The sequence below is a fragment of the Dermochelys coriacea genome, chromosome 17, assembly GCF_009764565.3.
Source record: "Dermochelys coriacea isolate rDerCor1 chromosome 17, rDerCor1.pri.v4, whole genome shotgun sequence".
NCBI classification, from domain to species: domain Eukaryota; kingdom Metazoa; phylum Chordata; order Testudines; family Dermochelyidae; genus Dermochelys; species Dermochelys coriacea.
Window position 1 is genome coordinate 22,411,690 of NC_050084.1, and position 19,644 is coordinate 22,431,333.

Below are 19,644 nucleotides of genomic sequence, written 5' to 3' on the forward strand. Positions count from 1 at the left end.
GAAGGATGTTTGATTTTTTTGTTTCAGAGTAGCAGCCGTGTTAGTCTGTATTCGCAAAAAAGAAAAGGAGTACTTGTGGCACCTTAGAGCCTAACAAATTTATTTGAGCATAAGCTTTCGTGAGCTACAGCTCACTTCAGCGGATGCATTCGGTGGAAAATACAGTGGGGAGATTTATATACACACACGGAGAACATGAAACAATGGGTTTTATCATACACACTGTAAGGAGCGTAATCACTTAAGATGAGCTATTACCAGCAGGAAGGAGGGGGGAAGGAGGAAAACCTTTTGTGGTGATAATCAAGGTAGGCCATTTCCAGCAGTTAACAAGAGTCTGAGGAACAGTGGGGGGTCGGGTGAGGGGAGAAATAACTTGGGGAAATAGTTTTACTTTATGTAATGACTCATCCACTCCCAGTCTCTATTCAAGCCTAAGTTAATTGTATCCAATTTGCAAATTAATTCCAATTCAGCAGTCTCTCGTTGGAGTCTGTTTCTGAAGTTTTTTTGTTGAAGGATAGCCACTCTCAGGTCTGTAATCGTGTGACCGGAGAGCTTGAAGTGTTCTCCAACTGGTTTTTGAATGTTATAATTCTTGACGTCTTATTGGTGTCCATTTATTCTTTTACGTAGAGACTGTCCAGTTTGACCAATATACATGGCAGAGGGACATTGCTGGCACATGATGGGACATATCACATTGGTAGATGTGCAGGTGAACGAGCCTCTGATAGCGTGGCTGATGTGATTAGGCCCTATGATGGTGTCCCCTGAATAGATATGTGGACAGAGTTGGCAACGGGCTTTGTTGCAAGGATAGGTTCCTGGGTTAGTGGTTCTGTTGTGTGGTTTGTGGTTGCTGGTGAGTATTTGCTTCAGGTTGGGGGGCTGTCTGTAAGCAAGGACTGGTCTGTCTCCCAAGATCTGTGAGAGTGATGGGTCGTCCTTCAGGATAGGTTGTAGATCCTTGATGATGCGTTGGAGAGGTTTTAGTTGGGGGCTGAAGGTGATGGCTAGTGGCGTTCTGTTATTTTCTTTGTTGGGCCTGTCCTGTAGTAGGTGACTTCTGGGTACTCTTCTGGCTCTGTCAATCTATTTCTTCACTTCAGCAGGTGGGTATTGTAGTTGTAAGAATGCATGATAGAGATCTTGTAGGTGTTTGTCTCTGTCTGATGGGTTGGAGCAAATGCGGTTATATCGTAGAGCTTGGCTGTAGACAATGGATCGTGTGGTGTGGTGTGGTCTGGATGAAAGCTGGAGGCATGTAGGTAGGAATAGCGGTCAGTAGGTTTCCGATATAGGGTGGTGTTTATGTGACCATCGCTTATTAGCACCGTAGTGTCCAGGAAGTGGATCTCTTGTGTGGACTGGTCCAGGCTGAGGTTGATGGTGGGATGGAAATTGTTGAAATCCTGGTGGAATTCTTCAAGGGCTGCTTTTCCAAGGGTCCAGATGATGAAGATGTCATCAATGTAGCGCAAGTAGAGTAGGGGCATCAGGGGACAAGAGCTGAGGAAGCGTTCTAAGTCAGCCATAAAAATGTTGGCATACTGTGGGGCCATGCGGGTACCCATCGCAGTGCCGCTGATTTGAAGGTATACATTGTCCCCAAATGTGAAATAGTTATGGATGGGTGAGGACAAAGTCACAAAGTTCAGCCACCAGATTAGCCGTGACATTATCGGGGATACTGTTCCTGATGGCTTGTAGTCCATCTTTGTGTGGAATGTGGGTGTAGAGGGCTTCTACATCCATAGTGGCTAGGATGGTGTCTTTAGGAAGATCACCGATGGATTGTAGTATCCTCAGGAAGTCAGTGGTGTCTCAAAGATAGCTGGGAGTGCTGGTAGCGTAGGGCCTGAGGAGGGAGTCTACATAGCCAGACAATCCTGCTGTCAGGGTGCCAATGCCTGAGATGATGGGGCATCCAGGATTTCCAGGTTTATGGATCTTGGGTAGCAGATAGAATACCCCAGGTTGGGGTTCCAGGGGTGTGTCTGTGTGGATTTGCTCTTGTGCTTTTTGATTGTTTTTTTTTTTTTGGTTGAATCTGGTTGATTTTTTTGTGACAGTGTTACACAGCTGACTCATATTTAGCTTGTGATCCACTATGACCCCTAGATCCCTTTCCACAGTACTCCTTCCTAAGCTGTCACTTCGGGGGAGACCTTGTATTCTAGGTCCCAGCCTGGGGCAGTCTGTGCATGTTATTATTCTGCAGAGACATTACATTTCCGAGAACACATGAGAGTCTGGCCTTGGTTTGCCCCAACAGCAGGGCTTTGCTGATCTTTAATTTTAAAAGCAATAAGCTAAAAAGCCATTGTGTGGTGCCTCTCTAATGGGCTCACGGGACTGTGTGATGGTCTGTACTATTATGGTCACCACTTTTACAAGACTATAGTAAATTTTATGCAAAGTAAACCTTGTGAGGTATCATTTGAAAACTCATAATCTGTTGAACATTATTGTCCTGGTAAAATATGTGACGAAGGAGATATAAATAAGAAACAGGGGAGATGTAAACAGGAACAGCTATTCCGACAGCACAGCAGTATAAAAGGCACCCCAGGCTAGAGGATTAAGCAGCCACAGCTGTTCAACAGTCCAGATTGTAACCTGAGGCCTGTCATACTATAGACTGTTCAGTGCAACAGAGGAGACAGTTTGGAAAAGGAACCACACCTGAATCTTGCAGCTGGATCATGAAGCGAGGCTGTAGGGATGTGGGTAGTCACTCCCCACATGAGACTGGGCTCTGCTAGGCTTTGGCAGACAGTGCTTTCCTCTTACAGTGTGTTACCTGCACAATCATTGGTTCAGCCAAGCACTGGGGCGGCAGCCCTGTGAGAGTTTATTGCAGGTGTCTGGAAGGTGTCAGCTCATTGAGTGGGACTGGGAAGGACCTTCCTGCAGACTGATAATATATGTGCTCCGAGACATGCCCTGAGCCCGGCCTCCCATCCAAGGCTACAGAAAAGTCTGGTTAAAAATAAAGCTACATGCAGTTACCCTGCTGGGGGGGAGGGACAGGCAGTGCCACAATTCCTGCACTCAGGAACAATATGGGTTGGATGCTTCAGCTGTTGAGAAAGCAATTTACTGCAAAGCAAACAGATCAAAGCTGTTCTCCAGTGTGGTTAGATGTTGATAGATGTTTGGCTGTGTGTGTGTATTCCCTCTGAGTGCCGCCCCAGCCCTGAGCAGACAGCTGGCATGGCAGACCTCGAGCGAATCACCCAGTGACCACAAGATCCACTAAGGTATGAAGGCATCCAGCCAGGTTTATTGTCAACAAAGGCTGGTACTAGTATCCTGCAGACTCTACCAGCCCACTAATACATGTATGCCCGTAACAATGGACCAGCTCAGTGAATGGCAGGACTTTCCATTCCTCCCTAAGGCCAGACAAAGATACTCCCTCTGATATACATCTTTATACCCCGATACAAATAAGTTAGTACTGCCCCTTTGACGTAGTTAGTTACCACCCCCGATGTGACTAATTATTACCCATTACCTTGTACATGTTGGTTTGATCAAAACATCTTTATTATCTGCTGTCATCCTGACCTTATCTTTTAGGAGGGTCAGTGTGTTCCTGTTATCCTTGGGGAATGTTTTTGTACCATCCTTGATATTGGGCTGTTCTGGTATCACTTGATATCGGCATGTGTTTGCGGGAGCACTTCTTAAGAATGTGTATTTCTGCAATATCAGCCCTGTTCTTGCCAAATTCTGTGAGCAGGTCCTGCCTCATACCAGGCCTCTAATACAAGGTCTTATGTCTCAGGCTCTCTTCCTACTACATCCAGGACTTAGGCCAAAGCAAACGAGCACGTGAGCCACTAAGTCAGGCTGGCCCTGCTGACCCACGTTCCAGGCCTGTGCACAGGGCTGGGGCTGGGGTTTAAATGGGGACTTGTTCCTTTTCCAGTTCCCCTACCCTTCTCCTTAGGGAGTGTGCCTTGGTCAGGTTTGGAATCCAGGCTGGCCACATACTGTGAGCTCCTGTAGTCGCGATGCTTCACCCTTTGCCCTGACTCTAGTCGCACAGGCTCTGAGGCAGGGTGGAATGTGCTGGCTGGATCTCGGGGCGCTATTTACGGTATTGACTCTCTCCTGGGCATTGCTGTGTTGATCCCACCGTGACAGAATGACATTTTGGCACCTGGTCTTGCTGCCTTATTGCTGTGGAATTTAGATGCCACCTCCTCCCCACTATGTGGTGATGACATCATGACACCTCCCATGCGGCATCGCGCTGGGTTTCGAGGACATTTCATCTTGTGCCATCACAGCAATAGTTTAACGCTGCCACATGAACATGAAAACATTTTGGGGATCACATTTGTAATCACCCTGGGACTGAAACAATGGTGCCCCGGCTCTGCCCCATAGAGCCAGTAAGTATAATGCTGGCTGGGCCTGGCCTTACAGCTCCCCATGTGTCTGAAGCCTGAACATGGCCGCAGCTGCAGGAGCAGCGAAAGCTTGTGTTGATTCAATGGATATTCTGTGCCTGTGTTTGTCAGGGACAAGTCTGGGAGCCAGACTCAGAGGCAGGAAAGCAGGAAATGAGAGAACTAAAGAATGAGCCACAACAGTGCACCTGTGATGCTGGGTCATTGATGCCCCATGGAGGAGATAGTGCAGTGGTATTGGCTGGGGGACGAGGCATCAGCAGGGCTTTGAGGGAAGGATTGGCTACTGTTGCACCCATTAACGGAGCAGCGCTGCCAGCGTTTGAACTATTCTTGTGTTGTGATTTGGGTCCATTTTTTCCAGGCTCCTTATGATGAGGTGAGAAGCTGCAGCTGGTTCAGTTACTCTGGCTCAGCTGTTGGCCCCTGGACCGAGGTGAAATCCCTCTCCCTGCAGAAGCAGGCAGCCATGGCCTCCTGCCCCATCAGTGTGATAAGGGGGGGGATATATAATCCAGGCAGTCCCCAAGGAAGTGGAAAGGCAGGGGAAGGAAGGCGGGAGCTTGCCTGGGGAAGGGGTAGGAGAGGTGCAGGGGGCAGGCACTGGAGCTACCTGTTTGAGAGTGGATGGAGAGGATGGGACTTCATGGGCTAGAAGGAGAGAACTGGAGAGCCTGCTGCCAGGGTCTGGGAGGTGGGGATGGAAAGCTGCTGGGGGCTGATGTTTTGCTGGGGGGCTCAGAGGGGGAGCCTGTTCTCAGCTAGGGGCAGAAGGTCAGGAGGAGACAGGCTTTGTCACCAGAGAAAATTACCTGCCTGCCCCCAACCTAGCATGTCATTTAGTAAAGCTAAGCCCCCACTCCCTTGGGAAACATGATAAAGGAGTTGGAGTTAACTAGGTTTCAAAGTAGCAGCCGTGTTAGTCTGTATTCGCAAAAAGAAAAGGAGGACTTGTGGCACCTTAGAGACTAACACTTATTTGAGCATAAGCTTTTTATTTCATTTATTTGAGCATACGTGAGCTACAGCTCACTTCATCGGATGCATTCAGTGGAAAATACAGTGGGGAGATTTATATACTAGGTTAACTAGGTGTCCGCAAATGCCCTCATGGGCATGAAAATGGCATGAGCAGGGTGCCCTGCAGCGTGTGCCCAGGGAGAATTTGGGGGGTGCGGGAGAGGGGCTGAGGGGAGGGGGGAAGGGGAAGCAGCTGGGTGGTCTGGAGCGGCTGGTGGATAGTGGTGGGGATGTGAAGGGGGCAGGGGCACTGGGGGGCAGGGGCTCATGAGTGGGGAATGGAAGAGGTAGAGGAGGGGCAAAGGGGAGCAGCGGGGCAGGTGTCAGGGGCTGGGGAGCCCCTGGTGTGGGGGCTGGGAGAGATGGGAGGGAATGGGGGAGGCCAAGACAGGAGACCTAGGGAGGGGGAGGGAATGAGTCCCAGGTTGAAACATTTCAACGAACAAGAAGCTGCCCTGAGTGAATGACAGGAACCTCCTCCAATGGGAGGCTTCCCATGGAGCAGGCAGGAAAGCAGGGCGAAGCTGTGCTGGGGGTGTTGCTGTGTGAGAGCAGTGACACCCCCACACACAGTGCCAGAGCCATGGGGTGGGGGCAGGAGGCTGCAGCCAGGAAGGGGGAAATGGGGTTCTCTGAGCTGCCCAGGCAGGGAGGGAGATTAGAGCCCCCTGGGGCAGTGCCCCTGCCCCATGCTCAGGGTTGGGGGCGGATGTAGGATCTTGGGAGCAGTCACTGCCCTGAGGGGGAAGGGCTGGGTTAGTCAGGACCCCCCACCCCTCAGTGCTGGGCAGGCCCAGGTACCTGGGGGTGGTGGTTGGGTTTGGTACCCAGGGGGGTTGGTATTCCTCAGTATTTGGCCGGCCTAGGTACCCAGAGGAGATTGGGGTTCCTCAGTGTTGGGCAGGCCCAGATACCCGGGGTGGGGAGGTGTTGGTGTCCCTCAATGCTGGGCAGGTCCAGGTACCCCGGGGGATGGGTTGGGGTCCCTCAGTGCTGCCAGGCCCAGGGGTGGTGGTAGTTGGAGTTTGGTACCCAGGGGGGTTGGTATTTCTCAGTATTGGGCAGGCCCAGGTACCCGGGGAGGGGTTAGGGTCCCTCAGGGCTGGTCAGGCCCAGATACCTGGGCAGGGGGTTGGGGTTCGCTAGCCAGGGGATTGGTATTCCTCAGTGTTGGGCAGGCCCAGGTACCCAGATGGAATTGGGATCCCCCAGTGCTCAGCTAGCCCAGGTACCCCGGAGAAGAGTGCGGGGTGGGGTCAGATTTAATTCCACCAGCCGCACTGCGAACATACTTCACACACACTAGCAGCCTCAATTTAGACAACAGAAATGGGGGCTAATGCTTCTCCCCACCCCCCAAAAACACCTGAAGGGTGACGGTGACTATTGAAACAGCAGGCAGAGGTCCCCACCTCCAAAGACACCTTTGAGGTAAGTCACTCAGCAAGGATGGAGGAGGAGGCAAAGAGGACAGAGGGGTTAATTAGCTTCTCTCCAAACACTAATCCCCTTTGGCTCTCTCTCAGCTCTCCAGACAAACTCCCTTCTACAAATAGACTGGGTAGCTATGCTGGGCCAAGTTAACCCACTAACCTGCATATCTCAGTCTCAAGGTTGGTCTCTGCCTAGCCCCTGAGCCTCAGCTGATGGCACTTACTGTGTCAGAGAGAATAAATGCTTATAGCTTGGCTATGCTACAAATGAGAAATATGATTGTCCTCTGAAAGGAGTTGAAGTCCAAACACCAAAGATGGAGAGTGGCACAAGGCCCTGTATGTAGAAAGGATGGAACAAAACTAAGGAAAGGAGAATTGAGGCTTACTATCACAAAAACCTTTCTCAAAAAGAAAAGGAGTACCGGTGGCACCTTAGAGACTAACAAATTTATTAGAGCATAAGCTTTCGTGAGCTACAGCTCACTGACAGTGAGCTGTATCTAGCATGAAACAGCTTCTTCCAGGGAAGTTGTGGCACTCCATTAATGGTTGGGTAAAAGCACTTGTGAATGTTCAGTAAAAGCAATTCTGTGCAGGCCTAGGGCTGAGACTGAAACGCATGACAAGCTTGTTACCATAGAAATCAGAAGTGAAAACAAAACTAGGATGGGATGTTCCCATCACCACCACCTGATTTCTATGATAAACTTGTGACATATTTCATCCTCTGTCTGAGCGGTGCTACACTGCTGATTATGTCATTCACTATGCCCTTGCATCTTCCATTTGTCCCACTGATGTTGTTGCATGTTCCCTGAGTTCCTCTGAAGTTGGGGACTTTGTGGATGACTGTTTCCCCCTTCAGGAACTATGTGACAGCGAACACAAGGGACACAAAAGGAATTTCTAAATCAATCACCCTTTACTCACAGATAAAGCACTAGAGATCTACAGATCTATGGAAACTAACAAAAACCCACAAGCAGAATTTTTTTTCCAGTGTTCACACCACTCACAGAGCCCTTTGAGTTTTGCTAATTCCTTTCAGGGTCCCAGGACCCTCCTTTCCTTTGCTCCTCTACCTGCCACCCACTATACAACCTTACCTTCTGGGCCTGATAGCCTCTCTCAGAAATTGCTGAAGGGAGAGGCTTCTTTTTCTAATGTCCCAATGCCTCCCATCAGGTGACTCTCCTCAGTGGCTTCAAGTCCCTTGTCAGCTGATACATTACTTGATTACAAGCCCACCTGGGAGCTCTGGTTCCCCTAGGAAATAGGCTGCTTGCTGTCCTAGGGTGCTTCCATTTGATGGGGGAACTACCAGGTTAACCACTCTTGTTGCTCTGCATTGTTAGCCATGTGCTAACACTTCCAGAAATCCCAGTCCAAGATGCAGATAAAAAGACAACAGTGAAGATACAGTGCAGTTTACACTCAAAATGGTGTTCATAAAATGGTGTTTGTAGTTTCATTTAGACAAGTACAGACTTAACTAATCTGTCACACCGGGTTAACTCGCTGCAGACACAGAGAGGGATCTGCTCCACTGTGGATTTCTCATGTTTGGGGAAAGCCTCCTGAGCTAGGGCACATAGGCAACCCACACTAATGCTAGATGGCTGTTTAATTCCAGCCAGCCACTAAACAGTGTGCAGTGATGCCCCACATCAGGTCACCTGGACAGAATGAACTCTGGGCTCTTGATTTGAAAGCATGAGCTAAAGGGAGCCAGGGTTGAGTAGTGGAATTGGGAGATCCTAGGGGCTATACAAGGACATATGCATGTGGACCTTGGTGTTAAGTGGAACAGTCGGGTTGGAGAGGGAGAACAGGATTGTTTAAGGAGAAGCTGACACTCCATGCAAAGTTCTGACCACAGACTGAGACAATCATGTCTTGGTTGGTCGGATTCTGTCTTCATCCTCTCTAATTGGGGGATTGGTCCGGCTTTGATCAGGGGATTGGACTAGATGACCTCCTGAGGTCCCTTCCAACCCTGATAGTCTATGATTCTATGACTTCTGGACAGCTGGGGCCATGTGCATGGGGGCAGGATACTTCTCTCTGTGCCTGCTGCTCCGACATGATCCTTAGCCTGGGACGCAATCATCAGTCCCTAGCAGTCATTATGGTGCCCCACACAGGAGTCTGGGCGGGGAATAGGCGGTAGAAACAGGTGGAACACAGCAGTGTGGATGGGTCCAAATGGCAGCAATCATGTCCGAATTCCCCCGGGGGGGGGGAGAGGCTGGTTTGGTTCATGCCTATCTCTGCTCTTAAGGGATAAAGATCCTGTTTTCCCAACCCTGAGGCTTGAATGGCAGAGACCGATACCAGCTATAAGCCCTCCCCATCTGGGCATCACAGCTCAGAGAGGTCTGACAATCCCCAAACAGTGGGTACGGTGGGGGGCTCTGGGTGGAGATCTATAGCTTTGTGGGCTCCGGTGGGTCCAGGCTGCTGTCGGGAGCTTGTGTGTGTCGAATCATGGTGGCCGTGGGCAGCACAATGGGCAGGGCGTTGGTGCCCCGCTCGTGCCAGCACATGTCTAGGATGGGGTAGAGCTTGCCCTGGAACTCCGCCCAGAAGGTGTAAATGGGGATGAGCTCGTCAGGGCTGTCGGCGTTGTAGAAGGTCAGCTCACCCTTCTCGTAGTGCAGGTAGATGCCGATGCGCTGGGGCCGGGCCGTGAGCGGCAGTGTGGTGCGGGGGTTGTTGAAAGCCTCGTAGACCTTTCCTTCCTTCAGGCCAATGAGCCACACGCCATGCTCGGGAGACTTGTTCAGCTTGCCCTTGCGGCTAGCTGTGCCCTTGATGATGCCCAGGCGCCAGTGGCTCTTGGTGCCTACGATCACCTCCCAGTAGTGCTTGCCCCAGGAGAAGCCCTTGCTGGTGAGGATGCAGTTGCTGGAGTCAAAGCGCTCAGGGTTGCTGCCCCGGTGCTGGTAGAGAAGCCTGCTCTGCACCACAGTGTTGTCCTTGGTCAGCTCCAGCAGAGGGTGTCCTGTCACCGGGTCCAGCTTCAGTGTCTCTGGGGCTAAGGAAACACATGGCAATCAGAAGAACTTCAGGACGGGAGACCCAAGCGGCTAGGCCCAGGTGAACCCTGAGCAGCTGTGTGGGTTGGACCTGAGCAGAGAGGCAGGCCTGGCCAGGTGCAAGGAACCCTGGGAGAGCCCCGAGTAGCCTAATGGGCTGGATCCAGCAGAGCTGGTCTTGTCCACAGGCAGCACCCCATCTGAGCTCTTGCATAACCAGGAGAGTGACCCATGTAAAGCTTCTCCTGGCACATGCCTGAGCAGCCCTGTGTGTGTCAGACAGCATGGTGCATGCCAGAGGGAGCATATGCACTTGACCATAGGTACACGCATACTCTGAGCACACTGCAGGGGACTTACTATGTGTATGCAGTACCTGGCAGGACTCTGCGGAGCAGACGTTTCCATACTGTCATCTTGATGTCATCTTGGTGGAAACCTGGCTTAAAGGAGATGGCGCTGAAGGTTCCTTCAGCTGGGTGCTGAGGGAGAAATTCTGACCTGGAGGGAAAGACACTACCATGCAGTGGGGTTTAGTGAGAACATTTAAGGGCCCTGATTCCCTCCCCATTGCGCACATCTGGCAGAACTCAGAGTCTCCCTGGCTGCTCTAGCCTCCATCTGTGAGCTGAAGGCCGAGCAGTGGGTGCTCAGCAGCCCTGAGGGCATAGGCACTAAGCTGTGCCAGGTGGAGGGGGCATGGGCACTACATCACTCCCCTCTAGGAAAGTGTAAACCATGGGAGCAGAAAGCCTGGTGCCTTGCTGCCAGGCTGCTCCCAGCAGCACTGGAGATGCTGCTACACCACTGGCATGGAGAAGGAGTGCAAACCGCAGCTGGCATGGGCACAGCCCTTGCTCACCACTAGAGTTGGGGCCAAGCCCTCAATGCCTCCTGCTACTCCCGTGAAAGGGCCCTCGCAGTAGCCACTCCTAGGAAACATTTCCCCTTCCTGGATTCTAGCCATTCTGGCTGCCCAATAGCTCGAAGGAGGGTCCCAAGGATGGAGGGTAAGTGCTCACCTGGAGGGGAATGAGCCGTAGTTCTGTAAAACACAATACACACACAAAGGCAGAGTTAGTGCTGACAGCCTCAGCCCCATGGCCGGGGAATGCTGCAGAGGATTCCTGGCCAGCATTCTCACCGACTCTCCATCTGACCCTGGCACCAGCAAATGGCGCCTCTCACTGCCACCTCCGCTTCCCGCCCATGCAGGGAAGGTCAATGGAAGCTACACAGATTGGAGGCAGGGGGTCTCCAGCAGCCAGGATGGGGCTGAGGGACACAGGGATAGGAGGAATCAACTGCCAGATGGAGAGAGGCTGGAGAGGGTGCGATAGAACCATAGTTGTCTAGGCTACTCCACCATAGACAGGCACCACCCCACCCCCCACTGTTCCTCTGATATTCTTGTTAACTGCTGGAATTAGCCTACCTTGCTTGTCACCATGAAAGGTTTTCCTCCCCCCCCCCCGCTGCTGGTGATGGCTTATCTTAAGTGATCACTCTCCTTACAGTAAAAAGAAAAGGAGTACTTGTGGCACCTTAGAGACTAACAAATTTATTAGAGCATAAGCTTTCGTGAGCTACAGCTCACTTCATCGGACGATGAAGTGAGCTGTAGCTCACGAAAGCTTATGCTCTAATAAATTTGTTAGTCTCTAAGGTGCCACAAGTACTCCTTTTCTTTTTGCGAATACAGACTAACACGGCTGCTACTCTGAAACCTCTCCTTACAGTGTGTATGATAAACCCATTGTTTCATGTTCTCTGTGTGTGTATATAAATCTCTCCTCTGTTTTTTCCACCAAATGCATCTGATGAAGTGAGCTGTAGCTCACGAAAGCTTATGCTCTAATAAATTTGTTAGTCTCTAAGGTGCCACAAGTACTCCTTTTCTTTTTGCGAATACAGACTAACACGGCTGCTACTCTGAAACCTGCCTGTCTCTTGGCTCTCCCAAGGAGGCTGTGTGGAGGTAGCTGGCTCTCCCCTCTCCTTGGTGGAGATCTGGCTTTCTACTTCCCAGGGAGGAAGCATGGAGATATCTGGCTGTCTGCTCTCCCCACAGGGTGCATAGGGTGCATCTGGCTGTTTCCCAGGTTGCATTGTGGGGTATAGGGCAGTCTCCTCTCCAGAGTTTCCATGGTCATTCCCCTGGCAGACTGACTCACCCGGATGAAATCCAGCTGACTTTCATTATTGAGTTTCTCCAGCGAGCTCTCCATCTCCTGCAGCTTGTGCAGGGTGTCTGATGTCTGCGTGACCTGGGACTCAATGGAGGCAATGAGGTGGCCAGCCTTCCTCTCAATGCTCTCCAGGAAGCTGGCCTTCTCCTCGTCAATGTATCGGTGCAACTCCTGGAACTCCTTCCGGATCACCCACTTGAAGACGTCTGACTCATTCTGCAGGGGGACAGCATGTTCTAGGAGCCAGAGGAAAATACCTGGGACAAGGTGTGGGGTGGTCCTGCCCGCTCCCTGCTCAGCACAACTCAGTCATTCCACCAGCTTATAGCATGTTATGCCCAATGCAGACCATAGGCCAACTGCAGACCACCTGCCTTCTACAGCAGGGCACATACCCTCCAGAATATCCCAGTGGTTAGATCTCTCACCCGCATGTGGGAGATCCAGGCGAGTGGCTATTGGCTATTCTGGGGTCAGTGGATCTCTCTTTCTTCATGACATTTTTTAGAAGGTCCTTGCCTTGGTTTTGTCCCGAAACAGAATGAAACCAAATGCAGAAACCTCCAATTATTTTTTCACAAAATGGAGCTCTTGTTTTGTGGCCACTGCTACTGCTTAAAACATGGAAATCGCCCGAAGCTGACTTCCCCTGGCAGGGCAAACATGCCCTGAAGCTATCAGTATTGATCTTGCTGGAGAGCTAGCTCTGGCCAGGATATTTTACACTGGTTATCTCACTTTCAAGGACACTGGGTCAAACCAGCTCTGAACAATGAATTGCTAAGCCTGTCTGTACGCCTGCCAGGAAGTTCAGTGCCACAAAAGATGGCTCCCTCACCCCTTCGAAAAGCAGGGCTATTTTTAGTCCACACTTTGTGAAGAACAACAACCCCTCTCCTCTGCTAGCAACAGAAAGCAACTGTAAAATGGTAGGGCTTGAAGAGATCTCAGGAGGTCATCTACTTCCCCGTGGGCTGGGGCTGGCCCAGGTAACCCTAGCCCAGCCCTGGGAAGCAAGACACTTATTCACCTGCCTCTTGCCCAGCAGGTGGAGGACATGGGACCTAGGAGACTCTGGCATGGTGTGGGTTGGTAGGCTGGGATTCTGGGAGGGATGAGAGAACCGTTCCCGATGTGGGGCAGAAGGCACTCTGGGATTTTATTATTATTATTATTTTATTTTATTTATTTAACATTGATATGGCTGGAGTGCCTAGTGGCCAATCAGGTCAGGGTCCACTGTGCAGGGCACCGTACAAACAGATAGCAGTGACCGTCCCTGACCTGAGGAGCTTACCGGCTAAAACAAGACACTGCAGGGGTTGAGAAACAAGCTAGCCAGGGTGGGAAAGACGGAGTAAGACAACTAAAAGGATGTGTGCAATCCTTAGCCAAACGGGAGCAGTAATCACAATTGGGGCTGCTCCCGGGTTGGGACCCAGGAGATTCACGGTCATAGGCTCCTCTCACAGCTCTCTGCACTCACTGCGATCCGGGTTTTATTGTTAACCAGCTTGCTGATGTGCTCATCCAGCTTCCTCTTGTGCTGCTGGACCTCTGTTATTAGCACTGAAAGCTCCTCCTGCAAAGGCAGAACATACTCCTGTTAGACTGGAGTCTCTGGTCTAGGATATTGCACCCAAGGGAGTCGCCACGTTGCAGTCACCTGGCAGGGGTTTGGCTCTGGGCCCTACACTCCCCTATCTGTGCAGGCCAGCCTGGCCCTGAATGGAACCAGTTCTCCTGGGATCAGTCATACTTCCCTTGATCACTGGCTTCCCCGCATGGAATACAGGGCACGATGAGACCATGTTCTCCTAGGCTCCATGGGGAATTCATTTATCATTCCTTTTCCATCCTGCCTGAGTTCACCTCTAGGCCTCTTTAATGTTACGTTACCTCGATATTGTTAACCCTCACAGCTGGGCCAAATTGAGAACTGGGCAATTATGTTCTGTCCATATAAGATTCTCCCTGTGGGCTCATTTGACATCTAAATTGCTATGCACTGTTAAACAGTTGCTGAATCCCACCCTAGAGGTGGCTGCATTTGAGTGGTGAGCAAACTGGTGTTGTATAGCAAATGCAAAAACCACAGAACTCTTGCAATGTTAAGTTTGCACAAAAACTCTAAGAGTCTGGAAATGCAAAAGTTTAGATTCCAAGGGCTATATTCATTGGGCTATGTAGCATGTTCTGTATGTTATATGGGATACAATTACAACATAAACAGAAATATGTTAAGCTACATGTTTAAAAGGACATCATCAGCTTGAAACCTTAAAAAAAAATTTAAAAATTTAAAAAGTTTAAAAAAAATGGAGTTAAAAGCAGTTTCAGGTATGACACCTGACCCTGAGTCCCCCAGCCTATGTTTCTGGTTGAACGATCACATTTCCTTTTTTTTTTTTTTTGGGTGGACACCAGAGTTAATCATGACCAACTGACATGCTGTGAAATACGACAGTACTTATCTACACAGAGTCTGTCTAGACTAAGAAAAGATTCTAGGTCTAACCAGCTAACATGATAGTAAGATATTAATAACCTGTGTCTACGCTTGGTGGTAAGTGGTGTTTCAATTCACGTTAGCCAGCTCAATTTTAAAAGCACCTTTTTTCCTGGCCAAGACAAACCCTGAACATTTAACATGGTTTTAGTTGGCAAGTGTTCACTCTAGCACAATAATGGGGAATAACTGGTGAGGTGCTAGCACTGCAGAAAAGGATTGGGGGGTTACAGTGGACCAATATGATGCAGTTGAAAAAAAAGGCTAAAATAAGTCTGGGTGTATTAACAGAAATGTCCTATGTAAAACATTGAAGGTAATTATTCTGCTCTACTCAGCACTGGTGAGTCATCATCTGGAGTCCTGTGTCCAGGTTTGGGAGCCACACTTCAAGAAAGATGTGGAGAAAGTCCACAGGAGAGCAACAAAAATTATTAGAAATTTGGAAAACCTGACCTATGAGGAAAGGCTAAAAAGATTGGGTGTGTTCAGTCTTGAGAAAAGTAGACTGACAGGGGACCTGACAACAGTCTTCAAATATTTTAAGGACTGTTGTAGAGGACAGTGATCAACTATTCTCTGTGTCCACTGAAGGTAGGACAAGAAGCAAGGGGCTTAATCTGCAGCAAGGGAGACTTAGGTTAGCTATTAGGAAAAACTTTCTAGCTATAAGGATAGTTAGCTCTGGAATTGGCTTCCAAAGGAGGTTGTGGAATCCCTGTCAGTGGAGGTTCTGAAGAAGAAGTCTGGCAAACAGCTGTCAGGGCTGGTCTAGGTTTACTTGGTCTTGCCTCAGAGCAGGGGGGAAGGACTAGATGATCTCCTGAGGCCACTTCCAGTCCTACAGTTTTATGATTGTATCAGAGAAGGCAGGCCCATTATCTCACTCTGATTTGCAATTTACAGTCTGGGAATTTGTTTAGTGTGAGTGTTCCAGAATATTAATAATGTTAAAAACAAGCATAGCATGAATCACCACTGTGTCCTTCCTCTAACCTGATCTATGGACATTGCTCACTGTCCTTTCTGTGTGATCTCATGGAGAAAGATTTGGGGGTGTAGCCAGATTGAACAGTATGACACTGATTCAAATGCACCAGTTTCAATCTCCCCTCTGTTTTTTCCACCAAATGCATCCGATGAAGTGAGCTGTAGCTGTAGCTCACGAAAGCTTATGCTCTAATAAAGTTGTTAGTCTCTAAGGTGCCACAAGTACTCCTTTTCTAAATGCACCAGTGAGTGGGTTCTTTTGCAGTAACGCCTCCCCTGCGCTCTGCACTGATGCTGCCTCGGTGTTATTATTTCTCATTTACACTGGGGTGAGCAGCCAGAATCCAGAAAAGCCTTCAAACGTGTATTCCGGTTCAGGACAGCAGTTAAGCACATTCAGGTTCCTGAACTGGAGCCACTACCAGAGTAAGAGAGAGGAGAGTTGGCCCTAGAGGTTCTAGTTCTGTCGCAGCCCAGATATACCCCATTTCTGAACAGGGCCCCAAGGCCCAAACTATGGGCAGGAGACACTGTCAGCAGCAGAAGAGAGCCGGGGCTGAGTCTGTGCTTTTCCATTTACTGGCTATCACATGATCTGCTGGAAGGGACCCTTGCTGGTTACATCAACAGCTCAGAGCCTGTGTAGCTGAGTGCTCTGTCTCCCAGCTTCCCTGCGGCCTTATCTGAGTCTTATCAGCCCACTCTTTTCCAGAGGTGTTTGAGCACTGGAGATGAAAGGACCCTGGAGTAAACAGGGAACAAGACTGCCTCTCCCTCCACCACTCCCCCGCCCAATGTCTCCTGGACTCCCTCCTTGGACAAACATTAACCCTTGCAGCCCCTGGGGAGCTGGGTCGATGTTGTTATCCATGTTTTACAGAGCGGGAAAGCAAGCCAAGCAGATTGAAGGATTTGTTCAAGGTGAGAGATAGAGCCAGTCACTGTCTGCAATGGAGCTGGAGCAGAGGAGCTTGTAACTCCCAGCCCTGTGATCAGATCACTAGGCCATCAAGTGAGCACATCTGCGCTGGAGTCAGGGAGACAGAGCAGGCACAGAGCCTGCAAGGCCTTTTCCAGGCTGGGCTCTGAGATATTTAATTGATGCTAGAGGCGGGCCCAATCTGTGATCAGGGTCTTGCATTCCCCAAAGTCTAGGGCATCCAGAACGGCATGGTAGGTTCTAGTCCAGTTCAGGGCTGCACAGAGATTCTGTTAATAAATTAGGGGCCTAAACAATTGGTTTGCAGATGCTTTTCCCTGTCCTATTGATCCTTCCAATCAGTAGTGTCAACGGTCAGAGTCTCTGCTCTGATGCTACTGCAGGGGTGGCCGACCTGTGGCTCCGGAGCCATATGTGGCTCTTCAGAGGTTAATATGTGGCTCCTTGTATAGGCACCGACTCCGAGGCTGGAGCAAGAGGTGCCAACTTTTCAATGTGTCAGGGGGTGCTCACTGCTCAACCCTGGCTCTGCCACAGGCCCTGCCCCACTCCACCCCTTCCTGCCCCCTTCCTGAGCCTGCCATGCCCTCGCTCTTCCCGCTCTCCTCCTGCAGAGCCTCCTGCACACCTAGAAACAGTGATGAGGAGGGGGAGGGCCAGCGCTGATTGGCGGGGCTACCAGTGGGTGGGAGAAACTGGGAATGGGTGGGGGGAGCTGATGGGGAGGCTGCTGACGTATTACTGTGGCTTTTTGGCAACATACCTTGGTAGATTCTGGCTCCTTCTCAAGCTCAGGTTGGCCACCCCTGTGCTACTGGGTCAAGGCTCACTTGAGCTCAGAGCAGCATGGGTTCAGTGACACACTGATGATGGGATATGAGTCCTTACACCGAGAGCAGGTGTGGGACTGCAGCACGTGGAGGCACAGCCGAGCCAGCTCAGCTCTAGCTAGGTCAAAGCTAGTTTGAGTAAGAGTAGCAGTGAGACCACTGGCAGCACAGGTGGGCCCCGTATGGAGAGGCCCTAGCCCCATGAACGTCTGTGTGCCACAGCTTCGCTACATTGTTATCTGAGCTACCTTTGATCACTGTCTACTGGTGCTGCAATCACATCTCCTGACCTGCAGTGTACAGACCCCGTGGGTTACTGTGGCTGCGGGACAAACCCCAGCAAGCCCAATACTCTGTCTTGGGTGCTCCAGTTCCCACACACGGGATCAGGATTTATTTCAACTACAGCCTGTGCCAGAACTCTTGTTCTCTCCAAATCCACATCAGTCTGGAAATCCAATCAGGGATGGTCCATTGGCTCTGCTTTCTATCACCTGAAATCCACCCAGCTCCTCCCCCCTCTCACCACTCCAAGGAGCCCAGTCACAGGCCTGTGTCTTTACCCAGCAGTTGCCATGAGGCAGGCAATGCCCATGACCAGCTGTTAGCTGCCCAGGCACTTACCTTCATACGGCTGTATACGGTAGCGACAGGCATGATTTATGCTGACGGTGAGCCCCCAATGATGCCGCACAGCCACAGATCACCTGTTGGTCTGATCACAGAAGAGGCTGAGGGGGTTGTGGTGGACAGGGCAGGACTCCTGGTTGGGATCTGAATCGCCATGGTCCGCAGCGCCTCGATGACGCAGGCCAGCGTGACGTTGGGCAGCAAGGTGCTGCAGTCCACAGCTTGGCGGCACACAGGGCACAGGAGCTGCTGGTCCAGGCTGCACATGAGGGACCCCACGCAGGACTTGCAGAAGGAGTGCCCACACTGGAGCATCAGGGGTTCCTTTAAGACCTCCAGGCAAATGGGGCAGAGCAACTGGTCCTCCCAGTTCACAGACACTCACTCTTCCGAGCCATCCTGCAACAAACGTCTGTCCCGGTACGGTGGCTTGGTCCCAGTCTTGGAGAAGAGTGCCTGGGCTGGAAAACATGGAGTTAATGAGAACAGTTCTTAATGTAACAAGCAGGATGCCTTCAGTGGAAATCTGTCACCCACCAGCTGAGGAACCTAGGAGGAGCACATCCCCCTGGGGTGTTTAACTGAATAAACCTCCAACACATCTATCCACCTAGGATGGAGATCCCTCCACAGGAAGCACATTCCAATGGTGCTTGTGATCCACACTGGATCCGATGAAGTGAGCTGTAGCTCACGAAAGCTTATGCTCTAATAAATTTGTTAGTCTCTAAGGTGCCACAAGTACTCCTTTTCCACTTGCTTCTCTGTGTGAGGTGTTAGGTGTTGGTTTAACCTATGAACTGGGAATGGTTTGGGCCTCTGCTGACCTTTGAGACCCTGCCCCGCTGCTGGTGTGCTCGCAGGACAGCTGTGCTCAGCTCCCGTTGGTGGCTGCCCCGTTTACACAAAATAGGTGCAGGAATCTTACAAGCAGTGCCTTGGCCACGAAATAGGCCAAGAGGCCTGTGACAAAGTGGGAATTTTCTGTAATATTTTTATGAATCTTGTATGTGCTGCAGTTTCCTCTGTACTTTGCATTTCTATCCAAAGGGAGCTACCGGGTTAAATCGTTTCCTGGGTCAGTGCAGGAGACATGAGGTGTGTGTGTCACCTGCTCTCCGGGATAGACTTAGTGGATCATTAAAGGACTGGCTGAGGCCGATCTGTATTAATGGAAAACCTGAGAAGACAATGGGAAACCTCCATTCACACTGAGCAGAGGCCAGCTCCAGAGCAAAGGACTGAGAGGTACCAGGCAGGGATAAAGAGTAGCTCTTGGAGAGGCTGGCTGGTCCTCCCATGGCGTGGACAGGCACAGGACGAGAGCCTGAATGAAGTCTGGAGCAGTTTGCTTGACAGATTACTCTGGCTGGCAGATGGACATGTCTTAACCTTGATTTCTCTGTCTAACCTAAGCCCCAATGCTGCTTTCCAGGTGACTAATAAACCCTACTATGTTTTGAAAATGCTGCCAGGTGTCACTGCAAATACCTGCTGAAGTGCAGTAGTCCTTGAAGAGCACAAAATCTCTGACCAAGAGTATATCTCAGTAGGGCTTGCTGGACACAGCTCATGGTGTGAAACAGCAGTTCTGGAGCCCAGGGGCTCGGTCTTGGCTGGGTGGTGAGGCTGTGA

General features: G+C 50.5%; 1 protein-coding gene across 1 annotated transcript; it reads right to left on the reverse strand.

Annotated features, from left to right (window-relative positions):
* Positions 1-7,388: 7,388 nt before the first annotated feature.
* On the reverse strand, positions 7,389-19,310 carry TRIM50 (tripartite motif containing 50). Its single transcript, XM_038376180.2, is given in 10 exon segments — positions 7,389-9,920; positions 10,298-10,422; positions 10,944-10,966; positions 12,096-12,326; positions 13,597-13,692; positions 18,004-18,038; positions 18,041-18,097; positions 18,100-18,165; positions 18,168-18,389; positions 19,262-19,310. Coding segments are annotated over 10 exon segments (1,515 nt in total). The 3' UTR covers positions 7,389-9,309.
* Between the last annotated feature and the right edge of the window lie 334 nt (positions 19,311-19,644).